This window comes from Prunus persica, chromosome G7, assembly GCF_000346465.2.
Source record: "Prunus persica cultivar Lovell chromosome G7, Prunus_persica_NCBIv2, whole genome shotgun sequence".
Taxonomy (NCBI): domain Eukaryota; kingdom Viridiplantae; phylum Streptophyta; class Magnoliopsida; order Rosales; family Rosaceae; genus Prunus; species Prunus persica.
The window spans coordinates 14,063,739-14,079,825 of NC_034015.1; the positions used below are offsets into that span (position 1 = coordinate 14,063,739).

The window sequence follows — 16,087 nt, forward strand, 5'->3', positions numbered from 1 at the left end:
AATGAAACATAAATCTCTCTTGTGAGAGCAAAACTGTCGGTTGTGGTGGTTAGGTGATGAAGGGACTTCATTTTTGGTACTTGATAATGAGAGGGGGAGTGACTATATATCTCGGCGGGGAAATGGAATTAATGCATGACATGCTCCTCTTGATTTACCTACAAAATTTTCTAGTTGATTCCCTTCTTAATAGTATATGTTAGTGGGCTTATAGTAGGAGTAATTAAGAGCAGTTATCACAATTAAAAGAGACGGACTATCAACAACATCGATACTATCTCGAACTACAGAGACGTGCAACTAATTCTACATTGATAATCTTTTTTTGTTTGTTTTTGGATTTCAATTCGGATAAAATAGAGAAAAATGGAGTGTGAAAATCCCTTCTTAAGTTAAATAGGCTATGTCATGTCCAAAAAAATGACTTTAACTTTTTGCCAATAGGGTATAGCTCAATTGGTTGAGCTTTTCTACTTCACCCATTTGGGCAGAGGTTCGAAACCTAAGCACCTAATGAAAATTTGTGTAAACTCTCATTCTCCAATTGCTTGTACTAAAAATAAATAAATAAACTTTTTACCAATTCCATAGTAGCAAATTGTGTCATTTCCAATTTGGTGTAAAGTAACAATCAACATAAACTAGGGAAATTTGAATTAACCATTGTCCAATCAAATTGTAACTCGTGTAAAGATAACAAGAAATTAATTTCATCCAAAAATAGTATCACATCAAGGACCTTTATTTGGTCTTTTCGACTATGGAAAGGAACTTTATTTGATAGACAAATAGAAAGGCAACAAGCAAGCAACAAACACAAAAATATCCCTTCTGCCATCCCTCCCTCTCTCCCTTCCCACGCCCCACAAGAGCCTTTCGTTCCTCATCTCTCCAACGTGTAATCCCATTATTTCATTTTTATTTTTTTAAAATTAAAATGCCGACGACGATGGACGATCGAAAATGAGGAGAAGCGACTGGGTCCCACCCACCCATCCCCATGCAATTCTCAACTGCACACGTGGCATCCAGCGCCATAATAATCAACACAAATTACACTCTCTCTATTTCTCTCTCCGATTTTTCTGTTCCTTCACTCACTCACGTTTCTCCCGGGAGACGAGCTTCGAAACTCGGCCAAAAAAACTCTGCTTCGAGATCGATCCATCCTTCTTCTCGCTTCTTCGATCTCTCTCTCCCTCTCTCTCTCTCTCTCTCTCTCTCTCTCTCTCTCTCTCTCTCTGGTTATAACAAAAAGAAAATCCTAGAAGAAGAAAGAAAATGGTCTCGACTCTCTCGGGGATTCGCTTCCCGCTTCTACCTTCGGCCTACAACAACAACAACGACTCTGCTTCCTTGCATTCCAGCTTCAATGGCTATCGGAGGACCTCCAGCCTCTCTCTCTTCCTCACCAACAGCTCCTTCTCTCGTACCCCCTCTCCCTCTATTTCTTTTTCCCCTCATTTTTCATTTCCAATAATGTGTGCTTTCGATTCGGTTTCTCTGCGTGTTGGAAGTTCTGTCAAGAGAATACGAATTTATTTATTTTTTAATATGTTAATATTTTTTTTTCTTTTTAGTTTTTGAAATTATGCTAGGTTGATTGTTTTAGTGGTCAGTGTCTGGAGCTTGCTTGGATATGCCGTGAGCTTTTGGAAGCTCAGAACAGTGTACTTGTAATGGAGACGTATGCTTTTGAAGAGAAAAAGAATAAAGCATATCAATTTTGATACGGATTATATGGACGTAATGTTATGTTACGATGACTGATAGCAGTTTCTCTTTTTTAATTTGTTGAAAAAGCAAAGCTGATCTTTCTGGTACCAAATGGGATTTTAGAAAAGGGATTTTTTTTTGTCTGTTTCTCTAGGGTTCTACTTTTGGGTTACGCGATTCCAATTGAATCTTTTGTTTGGTCGATTGGACTTATATTGGCAATCACGTGTGTTTAAAAGATGAATTTATTATCTTAAAAATGATTTCTTTTCTCAGTGATTGTCTACATGTTATTGTTGTCTTGTTATATAATGTTAAGCTAATTTGATGCTCGTTTGTAGGGAAGATCTTTGCTGGAAAGTCTTCGTATGATTCTGATTCGTCTTTAACGGTTGCTGCATCAAAGAAAGTTCTTGTTCCTGATAGCCAGAGTGATGGCTCTTCATCTGTGACAGAGCAATTGGAAGCTCCCGGCACAGTTTCAGAGGATCCTCAGGTTTATGATACCCATGTATATGCATAACAGTTATGTTCTGTGGAGAATGCCATAGCATAATCAACTTCTACATGACTTCTTAGATCCCACATAACATATTACTTTACTGAGCATTGATGATTTTTGTTTAGGTGCTTGAGGATGTAGATAATGTTGCAATGGAAGATGATAAGAAGGTTGAGGATGAAGTGAAGAAAAGTGATGTTCCTTCATTAGATGCAGGCAATGTCGATGGCACTGAAGCCAAGGGTGAGGAAACACCTCATCCCTTAGACGGGACAGTAAGTACTGCTAAAAAGAATGCCACACAAAAGTCAATTCCACCACCTGGAAATGGGAAAAAGATATATGAAATAGATCCACTTTTGGTGGGTTTCCGTGATCATCTTGATTACCGGTAGGATGCCCTTTCATATTTGAATTTCTAAGTAGTAAATACATTAACAACTTCAACGAATGATGGCCTAAATTGAAAATTAAAGCAATGGATTAACAATCATGTCCCTGCCCCTTTCAAGCAAATGGCATATGCCTGCTAGCTGGTTAATGTAGCAAGCGCAAGATTCTTTTTGCTGCTTGAATTATGTTTCTTTCTTTTTTCCCACCTTACAAATCCTTCTTGCTAGCTTTATATTCAAATTAGATTAATAAGACTTTAACTGATTGTGTTTTACTATGCCCAGTTATGGACAATACAAAAGGCTGCGTGAGGAGATTGACAAGTATGAAGGTGGCTTGGAGGTGTTTTCCCGTGGCTATGAGAAGTTTGGGTTCACACGCAGGTATTACTTTTATCTGGTATCTGCAGGAGTCCAAGCATGTTTCCATGTTTTCTAGTAGTTTACAACATTTAATATGTACATGCACCACTTCTTTACTGCTTTTGTTTTTTGTATGGAACAGCAATATGCTAATAGGGAGGTGATGTATAAGGTCAAATAGAGCAGAATAAAAAGAAAAGTTTTGTCATTCTGCTTTATATTTGTGTCTCAAACCTTACCTTCTAGTGTTTCAAAACAGATGCTCTGGAGTTGATTATTTCAAACTGCATATACTGGACTTAAAACTAAAAAAGGTTTGAGTACTGATTGGTGATTACACCCGTTATAATTTTGAACGATGACAAAGTTCACCATATTAAATAAAACAACATGTGTTCCTATGGCCTTCTTATTGATTGGAGGACAATTCAATATATTTTGATCCAAGCTTGAGAAAATGAAAAGCTTGCTCTTGAAAAATTTCCTGTGATCAATTTTTGTAGTAACTGTGTGCACAGCCTGTGGCAGAATGCAATATAGATATTTCTAAGCAACTTGCAGGTTAGTATGGTTATCATATATCACCCATGCAGGCTAGCAGGCCTTTGAAAAAAATGTTATGAGGCCCATATATCTGTAAGATACAGTCTCTTGCACTTTTTTAGCTTGTTTGCTCATTACTGTCTTAGTTTACATTTTTGTGTTTATTCCATGGGTAACATCTTTCTTTGTTTATTCTTTTGGAATTGATTTTATTTTGTCATAATAACTTCGGTTTTTGGTTTAAATCTATTTTATGATCGGCATATCTTTAATGCTGAATTATCTGTACTGGATTTTCAGTGCTGAGGGTATCACTTATAGGGAGTGGGCACCTGGAGCTAAGGTTTGTTTGCCTTGTTTGATATTTTAAGGAGCTTACATTTTTCTGTTAGTTACTCTGTGCAAGGGTGACTTATTAAGAGCAAGAGTAATGGACTTGATATATTCAGTTTGGGTTTCGGTTGGTCTCATTGTTTTTTTTTTTGGGATGCCTTTTTCAGTCAGCATCATTGATTGGAGATTTCAACAATTGGAATACGAATGCAGATGTTATGACTCGGGTATGTTTTTGGAACTTAGTTGTGGGAATGCCCAGATAGTGAACAAAAAAATGCATGAATTACATCAAGCTTACATGATTCCTATTTGTTTTTCAACAACATTGCTCATGTTCCGTATGTAAACAGAATGAGTTTGGAGTCTGGGAGATATTTTTGCCAAACAATGCAGATGGCTCACCTCCGATTCCGCATGGTTCTCGAGTGAAGGTAACATTTCTTGAGGATTATAAGTCTGGTTTTGCTGGATCTTGGTGATTCTCTATTTTTTCAATACTTCATGAATCATGATCCCAGAGAAGAAAAAGAAGCTTCTTTATCCTTATCAGTTAAAGTAATCCGTAAACTAATTCTTCTGTTAACTTGTCCATAGTGAAAATTTAGGGAAAAGTTTGGTTATATACACTTAGCTTTTTGGAATTTTGTCTCTTGTATAACTTTTCTGTGGAGAATGAGACAATCGTTACAAGACATGATACAGTTGCAAGTTTTGCAAGTGTCATGTTATTGCCATAAGTGGACTTTGCTTGTTTTTTTTTTAATTTTTAATTTTGGTTTTTGTTGTTCATTCAGTATGTTATGTGAAATTGCAGATCCGTATGGATACTCCTTCAGGCATTAAGGACTCCATTCCTGCTTGGATCAAGTTTTCTGTACAGGCTCCAGGTGAAATCCCATACAATGGCATATACTACGATCCACCAGAAGAGGTATGTTCTTCGGAAAATATTTCGATTATGCTTTATACCGATAACAATGATATCGGCTCTGAGTAAAAGACAGGCTGCAGTAAGCTAGCAGCATTGGTATTTGCAATAATAAAAGTCAATATGAGGAAGAACTTCTGTAGAAATTATCTTTAAATTTCATAATATTGCACTGTAACAACTTCAAGAAGAGAAAAAAAATTAAACGATAGTATGGAATCTCAATTTGGCAAATCTTTGTGATGTTGGAGTGGGAATGATCCACAAGTCATTAATGATTGCCTAGGATTCTTATACTTGTTCATTTATTTATGAATAGGTTATAGTTTCATTAATTTTATGAAATGGTTAAGACGATAAATAGTTCAATCTGCTTCATTTACATGTTCATGTTTTGTATTTCTGTTTCAGTTTTCAGTGGCTAATGGTACTCTCATCTACTTCTTTTCAGGAAAATTATGTATTTCAACATTCTCAGCCAAAGAGACCAAAATCACTTCGCATTTATGAGGCACATGTTGGAATGAGTAGCACGGTGTGCATTGTCATCCTTCTGTCTGGCTTATGTAGCTCATTATTGTGGAATGTTTCTGATATTTTTTATTTTAAACTTTCTGTTTTTTTTTTAAATTATAAAAAAAAAAACTCACCTTAGGTCAACACTTAGAGATGTGTGTTAGAATCTGCTTTTAAAGTTCCTTTTTTAGTGTAGGTGGTCTTAACTTAAGTGCCTTAAGTTTGGAGTTATGCTCTAGTTGCTATACCTCCCTTGGGCCTGAAAATTTTGTATGACCCATGTTTTGTGTTAGGGTGGAACAAAATTTGTAATTAATTACTGAAGGGCTGAGCCTACATCTCTTAATTCTCTATAGAGTTGTGTTAAAAATAAATTTTTTTTTTTTTTTTTTTAAGTCTCACCATAGATATGATATTTCAGCTGAAAGCGATGCGACATATCCATCTAATTCTCATAGAGGAAGATGCAGACTAGATGCTTAGCTGGGTTGCACTGCCATGAGGCATTTTTTCTATTTGAAAATTTTGTTCCTTGATTTGTCAAGATGCACATGATATCTCCAAGGTTTGGTGCTAAGGAAAATATTAAATCTTTACCCTGAATTTATTAATCATGTGACATTAAGGAATGAAATATGGGATACTCTAAGCTCTGTCATAAACCATTTTTCACTCATGAATAAGATATGGTGTCCAGGGAAAATTTCACTTGGCCACTAATCCTTTGAAGTTTCCATAACATATTAAAAATGCAAAAGAACACCAGAATAGTTTAGATTATTACTGCCCAACACCTATGCCTTCAGAGAGATTGATTTGGCATTTTTAGTTTTCATTGTTTTCGGAAAAAGAGGGGTGGGGGTATTTCATTTATTAATTGGGTATGTCTTATTGATATTTTTTAATGAAAATTTAACAGATGCCTGAGATGTGCCATAAACCTGTCTCAGACCTCTTCTTCCTTTTGATTTCTTATTATGTATTAAAATTTTCTACACTCACAGTATTATTAACATTGAGTTGCAGGAGCCCAAAATCAACACATATGCTGAATTTAGAGATGATGTGCTACCACGCATTAAAAGGCTTGGTTATAATGCTGTTCAGCTCATGGCTATTCAAGAGCACTCCTACTATGCTAGCTTTGGGTATTGTCCTTTTAACATATGCTCCAACTATATGTACTCCATTTTATCTTTTGGGAAATTATTCTATATGAACTAATGGATTGGTACTAGGCAGTATTACAGGTGGTGCTTGTTTGTGAGTGGTTGACATTCCCTATGTTCTCCAAAAATGATCCTGAAATTTTCTATTTTTGTGATGCAGGTACCATGTCACCAATTTTTTTGCACCTAGCAGTCGCTGTGGAACCCCTGACGATCTGAAGTCTCTAATAGATAGAGCTCATGAGCTTGGTATTCTTGTACTCATGGATATTGTTCACAGGTAATAACTAATTGTTCATAGGAGATAGGTCATAAGTTCTTGGAGACATCTTTGGATTAATCATATATTCCACATTTGACGTGCCTTTTTCCCCTTTATTTGTTGATAGATTGCCAATGCCAACAATATGACAGATTCGTTTATTTTTTGTTCATGTGCTTGCATGCACATAAGTTTATAAAGTTTTTGTGGTCGGGCTTCCTTTCTTTCTGTAACTAAATACTGATAGGACGAACAGCACATGTGCAATTGAGGTTACAAAAATAAACATGTGATAAATATATGAATTTATCCCCACCTCCCTGTGGCTGACTATGAAAGCAATGGGGCATAACAGAAATGCTGATTAAGTTTCGACAATTGTTTTATATACTCATTGTATTATCTTTAGTCTAGTTGATGTGGCAGACTTCCTCGAATATTTTAATGTATCACTAAACTCATTTTTATTTGGCTTGCTACTGTCAAATTATTTGTTACTTTGTATGCTATTGGAATATTTTTCCATGAATCAGGCTTTTGTACTTAATATTATATGTTAATTACTATGAACTTATTTTTCTAAATATCTGAATACTAATATTTAACACATACAGCCATGCATCAAATAACGTGTTGGATGGGTTGAACATGTTTGATGGAACCGATAGTCATTACTTCCACTCTGGGTCCCGGGGATATCATTGGATGTGGGATTCCCGCTTGTTTAACTATGGAAGCTGGGAGGTGAGTACTTTCTTGCATGCTTTCTTAAAATAAAATAGTGTACTATAAGAATTTTGGCCTTGATCCTTTTGTTTTATTCTATGTTTGTTAGGTACTAATTTAACTTTTTACCTAGGTTTTGAGGTATCTTCTTTCCAATGCAAGATGGTGGCTAGAAGAATACAAGTTCGATGGGTTCAGATTTGATGGTGTCACTTCAATGATGTACACGCACCATGGATTGGAGGTACCATTTTCGTTTCCATTGCCTTCTTTAATAATGTTAGCTGAATGACTTGCATTGCATGCCATTCATTCTTAAGTTTCTCTTGAACAAGAGAGCACATAGTTTTATGCCATTTATTTTGGTTATGTTATGACTTCACATGATTTATTGTCATCATCTACTTTTAAGGTCCTAAAAACTTTCATGGAAAACTTTCATGCTTGCCTATTGTCAGCATGATTTTACATAATGTTGATGTCCAATATCAGCGTCCGTATTCCCATAGACATCTCTGTTTTTGAGGACCTTGATATATTTGTATGCAAACATTTAATTCCTTGATTTTTAGGAGTTTGAAAGTGAGTTGTTAAGAACTACAGGTGGAGGTTTGTCCACCCCAAAGAAAAATTCCCCAAGCATAATAAGTGGAAAGTGTGTGTGTGTGTATTTGAGAGTGAGAAAGAGAGAGAGTTCAGGAGAACAATAGTTACAAAGAACATATAAGGAGTGCAAAGTTCTGGGAACACATGAAAGCATTTTAGCTAACACATGCAAGGCTGAATGCATATCTGATATTCAGGATATTTTGCTATTTAATGCTCAATGTGTTGGTATTAAATAAGCTTGTGATGTATTACTTGTGTCTTTGATACGTACTTTTTAGGATAAAGGATTAGCTCAGTTGAGTTGATATATCTTTAATGTTCCAAGATCTCACAAGAGACTTTATGTATAAGAAAGTTATAGAAGATGCCCATGCTATATTCTTCCATGTTAAGATAATAATTTATGTATTTTCTCTACGATTCTACATATGTTACTATGGTTCAAGTTATGACAGGTTCTTATACTTATTTGTTTGTCGGTCGAGCTGCTGTAGGTGGCATTTACTGGGAATTACAATGAGTACTTTGGATTAGCAACAGATGTAGATGCTGTGACTTACTTGATGCTGGTTAACGATTTGATTCACGGGCTCTACCCTGAAGCTGTTACCATTGGTGAAGATGTATGTTATCTATTCCCTTTCAGAAGTAGTGTTGAGCATCCTTTCTGTTGGAAATTATATGTTATTCAGTAATAAATTTAGATTTCATAGTGCACAGAACTGAAAATAACCTGTTTACTGGGTTTGGTATCTTGAAATAAGAAAAATAAAAGGCTTTACCTCCATATTACATTCTTTTTTCGTAAGTTTTTTATTTTTTGCCTGATCTTTAACACATAGAATTTCCTGTGTTGTTACCATTATTTCTATTCAGATGAGCATTTTAATCTTTCTCATTCTTCGAGTTTGAGGAGGGTTTAGTAGAGGAGCTTACTGACTTATGCATAGAAACAACAGCCATAAATATTTGCAGTGTTTTATACTCATCAACTGATTGTAAAAATCAAGTATAATAAATCCTGTCCAACTGGTTTTAAAATATTGATGATGAAAATGCCCTATTTATATAGACTCTTATATTTCTTTTGCATATTTCTATCATTACAGGTTAGTGGAATGCCAACATTCTGTGTTTCTGTACAAGATGGTGGTGTTGGATTTGATTATCGCCTGCATATGGCTATTGCTGATAAATGGATTGAGCTCCTCCAGTAAGTTCTCATAAATAAATAAACAAATCTCTGCTCCATTTTTGAAGTTAGAGGATCTTGTATCTATCTCTGTTGTAGGTGGCATTCGTGAATAAAACCAATAATCTTTTGTTGCCATATTGTTACACTAAATTTTATGTAGGAAAATAGATGAAGAGTGGCAAATGGGTGATATCGTTCACACACTCACCAACAGAAGGTGGCGGGAAAAGTGTGTTGCTTATGCTGAAAGTCATGACCAAGCTCTTGTTGGTGACAAAACAATTGCGTTCTGGTTGATGGACAAGGTTATATAAGTTGCATTTTTGCATCTCACTCAACTTTAAGGGCTCGTACACATGAAAAGATTGAACAACATGCTAATGTTGTTTGGTGCACATGCCCAGTTGAAATTGTTTCAAATACATTTTTTCTGTTCAGTCCCCATTTTGATAAATTGGTTACTATATATTATTAACTGGTTGGCAACAACACTTGATGAAGTTGTGAACTCTTTTGTATGTGCATAATTTCAAACTTCTTTTATTACCAGAAACATGTATTCCTCAGTTACTGTTGATAAACTTAATGATTGTTATATGATATATATGATCCTAAGGAGTTTATAATTGTTAGTAAAAGAAAATTAAAAAAAGAGGTTGTATTGTTTTGGCGATTATTGATAGGTTTCCATCTTGTGCGGTGATTTTGTTTGGCTCTAATGAAGCAAGATATTGAAACTGACTTTGGACCTTTGTTCTAAGGAAACTGCTCTCGTGATTAGTATTCTGAAGACACACATCTGGAAATATTTACTTGTTCTTATTGTTTGAAGTAATTGATAAATGAATCTCATTCATGTTCCCATACCACGAACCCAAATGTGCCACTATCCTGGTAACTCTGGTCTGTATTCAAATTCACCTGTTATATATCTATTTATGCATGCAAGCATAAGAAATGTTGGAAATTTTTTAGCTATTGTTATTACTTTTGAAGTATGCTTACAACAATTGTGTAGTTTTGTTTCTTATATTAGAATATTTTATGCTTCTCTCAGGATATGTATGATTTCATGGCTCTGGACAGGCCAGCTACTCCCCTTGTAGATCGTGGAATAGCATTACATAAAATGATTAGGCTTATTACTATGGGATTGGGCGGAGAAGGATATCTGAACTTCATGGGGAATGAATTTGGACATCCTGGTAAGATTAGGCCAATTGGTTATATTGCATATCATCATTTCTATCAAACTGCCACTCAGTTTCATGTCTTTGGTTTATTTTTCTGTTCAGAGTGGATTGATTTTCCAAGAGGTACTCAACAGCTTCCAAATGGAAAAATAGTTCCTGGGAACAATAACAGTTTTGACAAATGCCGACGTAGATTTGATCTTGTAAGTTCTTATGATACAAGTGTGCATTACCATATGCATTACAGTATGCCTATTAGATGTTTCACTTTTGTGGAGCAAATTTTTGGTTAATTATGTAACAAGAAGGGTGTTTAGTTCTGATGGTGACTAAGTGAAGCAATGCATGATATGTGGAGGCATAGTAATTTATAGGAAACTGAAGAACAAGATAACATATTACAATCAAATGCTAATTGTCAAGGAAATATAAAATTACTAGCCAAAGTCAATTTGATTAGTAACCTAATAACATATTTGTGCTATTAAAAATATCAAGATATATTTGATCTTGACATTGCTATTACTGGCAAATTACAAGCCGAAGCAAAGATATAATATGAGACTATTAAAAAGGTAACCCAATAGCAACTTGATCTCTCCTGTACTTCTCATTTCTCAACTCATGGACCCTCTCAATTCTTTTAGTAAGAATATCCTCAATTAACACACTTTCGAATTTTTTGATGCCCATAGGGCCTTCCTCTTTGATAATTGTTCATGCGCCTTAGGCAAGGATCCATCCCTTTTCCATCTCTTTGCCATTTATGCTGCACATGAAGTTCTTGAACTATTACAAACTTTGCATATCCTTTTTAAAATTCCTGGTTCTTTAGGAGTATGCTGACCTTGCAACAAATAAATTCTGTGTAACCATTGTGCCTCTGCCTACATTGTACTTTTTATGAATTTTTTTGGTTCTGCATGGTCAGGGGGATGCAAATTATCTAAGATATCATGGGCTGCAAGAATTTGATCAAGCAATGCAGCATCTTGAAGAAACCTATTGTGTAAGTTTTGCTATAACATCTATATGTGCCGGTTGCTTAGGGCATGGATTGCTGAATGACATATTTATTTCTATTTTCGATGGATTTAAAACTCTGTTGATTTCTTGTAATTATTTTCAGTAGCTTATGAATTGTTAAAGGCACAATTTTATCAGTGTACTCACAGATCTTGCAGAAAAGAGTCACCCTGGTTCTCCTTCGATTAACCAGCAGGAAAAACTACGGTTTTTCTGGCTTTCTTCTTCTCTTCTCATGCCTCCTTATAGTTCAGGGAATAGTAAAATGCAAGACAAGAAATGCATCTGCTACCTGTTACTATTCTCTCTCTTGGAAGTCGGATGTTAAAGCTCTGGCATCCAAACCCTATACTCGAAGTGCTTAATCCTAGAAACTTTAAATCGGACGTCATTTTAGTATAAGCACAATATCAGTAAAGAAAATATAACCATAGGATCCTATTCCCTTAGCGTGTCTTGTACAAACTAATAATCAATGATGGTAGTCAAAGTTTAAGATCATCCTTTATATAATTAGTAATAACAGTTTGCTTGATTGCCTTATATGATTATATTTCCCGTTTAGATTTAAAATATTCTTCTCCATCAGTTGTGTGAAACTTGCAGTTGTGGCAGACACATACTACTTTGCCACTTGTGATCTGATAAATTCTAGTATGAAAATTGGTCAACTGTTGATGCAGTTCATGACTTCTGAGCACCAATATATATCACGGAAGGATGAAGGAGATAGGGTTATTGTCTTTGAAAGGGGAAACCTGGTGTTTGTCTTCAATTTTCATTGGAGTAAAAGCTATACAGACTACCGAGTTGGCTGCTTAAAGCCAGGGAAGTATAAGGTATATCCCCTATAAAATTATATTATACACTTGGTTGGCTTGCCAAATACACTAGTTCTTTCCGTGCTTTCACATTTCCTTTCAAGCATTGATTAGATCTTTTCAGCATCTTGATATTGTTTGCTGTGTTCCTTGTTGCAGATTGTCTTGGATTCAGATGAAAAATTATTTGGAGGCTTCAATAGGATTGATCACAGTGCTGAGTACTTCACCACTGTAAGAAATTTTCGTTTGATCAGTAACTGAATCTCAGCACTTCATTCTAGTGCTATCATATAAGACTTCTGGATGCTAAACCCTCATTGTGATCTGTAGGACGGGTGGTTTGATGACCGGCCTCATTCTTTCCTGCTATATGCACCTTGTAGAACAGCTGTGGTCTACGCTCTCATAGCGGGACCTGCTAAAGACTGATTTTGGTTCAAATATACATCTGGTGCTGAGAATGACTACATCTTGCTGCACTCCTAAGGCAGACGCCCTGTACATTGGCTAATAAAAGTGCAGTCCACGTTGAACTTTCTTGCCACCTTTGGCAGTAATGAGAAACCCAAAGTCAGAAGAATCAGAGGTTGACAAAGCAAAACGCAAAACATAAACTGCAAAATTGAGAGAATTTAAGCAGAGTTCAGACGACCATTCCCTACTTGGGCCTATAACGTAGACTAATATGGCAGTTTGTGACAATTTCTTGTGTAATTATTTTCCAAAGTTAGTCTCTGTGGATGACAAAGGTAGAGATTTTCCATGTATAGATAGCCACGTAGCTGAATGTTGTGTTACATTTTAATTTATGTAAGTTACCAAACATCTGGCACTCACCAAAATTTTGTTCTCGGCAATATGATGGGTCTTCAATCTTTCATGCTCAAATTGTTATTACTTTGAAAATATGTTCTACTGAAATTCTAGGTCAGAACTAACCAAAGTAATTTGCAATCGCGCATTTCAAAAAATAAGCAACAAAGTTGTTCATGGTTAAACATCCACAGAACTCATCCAGTTAAGAAAAATAATGCGAGCAATTTACACAAGCAACTAAGAGAAGCTCGCCGGGACTCTCTGATATGCTGCTGATATTCAAGTGCTGATAAAGCTAGTTTCTGAGGCGGAGCTGCGGGGCAACTGATGTAGAACACTGGTTGGTGAGGAATTGGAGTTGGAGGAGGACCTAAGGGCCTCCGCAAGCGGCCCTCCCATGGAAGCCATTTGGTTTGTTCCCCATCCGGCAGGCCAATTCAATTGTGGCTGCTCGCGCTCAGCATGGCCGTCCAGGCGCCCTGTCTCAACTCCATTGCCGGTAGACAATTTCAGTGACACATCCGAGGAGGAATTTCCCCGTATCGAAATGGAGAGGCTGGTGGCAGAGTTCATTGAGCCAGCATTGGTTCGTGCATTGTCCAGTTCTTGGAGCTTCCCCGGCCAGTCATCAAAAAAAGGCCGCAAGACATGGCTGTCGGATTTAGCACTCCCGGAGACCTCACTGTGGGGTTCAAAGAGGCTCCTATTCTCAGCTTTGGGCTCTGAGGAACTACATGTGACATGGGAGGGGAGCATGTAAGAGCAAGAAATACCAATAAGAACAAGTTCCACAAATAGAACAAATAACAAAGAAAAGGTTGCAAGACTACAAGAGCATAGGCAATAGCTCAATAAATTATTGAGGGCATAGCTCTCTACACAGGCTAAAGCTCTTTTCTTTGTCAGAGTTGAGACATTATTAACCTTGCCTTTATATTAAGATCCTCTACTTCAAAGTAGAGAACATGCCTACAACAGGGCCCATGAGATTCTCTCATTTTCAAATTTCATGTCTCTAAAACATCAACTAAAAAGACAAGGGAAAAGGTGGGGCCTCAGGAAAACATATCACCTAATTAAATGGTTGCTTTGAGTGCTATTAATTTCAATTTCATTTTTCTGGTCAATCATACCAGTTGAGGCTCAACCCCTATACCAACTTCCACATAATAAACGCAATAAACATGTCCAAAAGCAAATCTCTAGCACAGTTTAATCAATAAATCCAAATAAAAGAAACCCAAAAAGCTTTGGCTTTTAATTCTTTTTTCACCTCTGGTTGAGATGAAGCAGATCAATTGAAGGGGATGATGATGACCCAGAAAGAGTAAAATGGGCCCCACTAGATGATGTCTTGGTGGTGGTGTTGGTAGCAATATCACTTGTCCCTCCACCACCACCACCAGCAGCAGCAGTGGTGGCTTCCACAGGCTTTCTTGAACGGTTTCTGCCACGGTGCACATGGCGCTCACAGTACTTCTGACCAGCCACCACATCTCTAGAACACCTCCATTTCTTGCCATCTGTCCTTCTACACCTTGTTGGCTCTGGATCCATGGCTGCTCTTCCCCAATACCCTGATTGCAACACTGGATAATGCAGCACATAATTATCAATACCATGGCTAGCTAGTGATTCTTTTAGCACCATTTTTATCCTCTGCACTTCTGTCGCTGCGTCGAGAGTGCAGAGAAATTTGTAAAATATTCAGTTTGGAGTGCATTAGGTTAAAAAGAGAAAAGAGGAGTGCGAAAATCGTTATCCTCATCGATTAATGTTCAAGCTCAAGTGACTCAAAATCTTAGGTTGCATAAATATTTATATGTACCAATTAGGGAAAGTAAAATTTATGTGACATTTGGTCCTTCAAATTAGGCAGAACAAATCTCAGTCCTAGTCTTACACATTACTTGTACTAATATGTCAAATGGGCAATTTAAATGAGGTACTATTTGTTAAAGATCAGAGTCAAAATTTGCTACAATGATTGATTTACTCATGTTGAGGTAAATACTTACAAGCAGGCTGAAAATGAGGGTACTGTTGAAGAGGGTGGTGGAGAAAATATGGAGGAGAGTGGAGAAGGCTTTTCCTGATTGGCTGAAGAAGTTCAGGAGGAACAGCAGCACCAGCTAACATGTACCTGAATATCAAAGCCTGCAGCTCAAGCTCCTGCAACTGGGAGAAGCTGAAATAGCTCCCCATTTCTAGAAAACAGACAAAAAATAGGAGAGGAACAAGAATTAAATTAAGATGACATTAAAGTAGAAAACTTGGGGAGAAAACCAAAGAAAGACATGAGCTTTTCTATAACAAGAATCAAAAACACTTTGTGGGTTGTTGCGTCTGTGACATAAGAAAGAAGAAAGAAAAGGGAAAGGGAAAGAAAATCTCACTGGGAAATCTGGTGGAGGCAGATGCTGGTGTAGATTCAGAAAACGCTGACAGGGTGCTGATCATTTTGCTGTTGGGCTCAGGAACAAACAGAGGGAGAGCATACCCAGATGGCTCTGAGTGTGGATGGGGCTCAAGGTGAAGTTTTGGTATCTTTGCAGAATGTTGTTCCTCTGACTCATGCTGCTGGTTTCTCCATTGCTTGAGGTGAAAGTCCATAGGGAGAGAGAGAGAGAGAGAGAGAGGTGGGGTTTAATAAGTTTGGTTTGTTTTTCTGATTGAGTTTTAATAATATGTTTGTTGGGTGTGAAATGAATTGGGTTTTAAGTGAAGAGAAAGTTTGAGAAAGCTTTAGGCAGAGGCTTCTGTGGGTTCTTTTATAGCTTTGGCAGATACCTCACATTCTGACAGAAAAGCCTGCAAAGTTTGTTTAATGCCAGTGAAGAAACCTGAGGCACTTGAGAAAAAGACACTCAGACAAGACAGTTGAGGGAAAACTAATAATTAAATAAAGAGCTTAAAAAAACTGCAACAAAATAGATAGCTAGAGCTAGAGAGAGAGAGAGAGAGAGAGAGA

General features: G+C 36.7%; 2 protein-coding genes across 4 annotated transcripts; one reads left to right on the top strand and one right to left on the bottom strand.

The window, feature by feature from the left end:
• Window positions 1,068-13,180, top strand: LOC18769891 (1,4-alpha-glucan-branching enzyme 1, chloroplastic/amyloplastic). Of its 3 annotated transcripts, none has more exons than XM_007204220.2 (22): window positions 1,068-1,429; window positions 2,058-2,212; window positions 2,344-2,609; window positions 2,896-2,994; window positions 3,817-3,859; window positions 4,017-4,076; window positions 4,203-4,283; window positions 4,667-4,783; window positions 5,232-5,315; window positions 6,323-6,444; window positions 6,626-6,745; window positions 7,342-7,471; window positions 7,587-7,697; window positions 8,557-8,685; window positions 9,172-9,275; window positions 9,418-9,562; window positions 10,315-10,462; window positions 10,553-10,653; window positions 11,382-11,459; window positions 12,160-12,315; window positions 12,457-12,531; window positions 12,631-13,180. In XM_007204220.2, the coding sequence occupies exons 1-22, from the start codon at window positions 1,282-1,284 to the stop codon at window positions 12,727-12,729; spliced, it is 2,571 nt and encodes an 856-aa protein (XP_007204282.1). In that variant the 5' UTR covers window positions 1,068-1,281; the 3' UTR covers window positions 12,730-13,180. The 3 variants fall into 3 exon arrangements, with proteins under 3 accessions (XP_007204282.1, XP_020423581.1, XP_020423583.1); XM_020567992.1 differs by having other exon boundaries at window positions 1,328-1,429; window positions 2,063-2,212; XM_020567994.1 differs by lacking the exon at window positions 1,068-1,429 and having other exon boundaries at window positions 2,159-2,241.
• Window positions 13,012-15,986, bottom strand: LOC18771300 (growth-regulating factor 3). The gene is made up of 4 exons (XM_007202055.2): window positions 15,513-15,986; window positions 15,135-15,323; window positions 14,390-14,705; window positions 13,012-13,846 (listed from the first exon to the last, which is right to left on the bottom strand). The coding sequence occupies exons 1-4, from the start codon at window positions 15,727-15,729 to the stop codon at window positions 13,396-13,398; spliced, it is 1,173 nt and encodes a 390-aa protein (XP_007202117.1). The 5' UTR covers window positions 15,730-15,986; the 3' UTR covers window positions 13,012-13,395.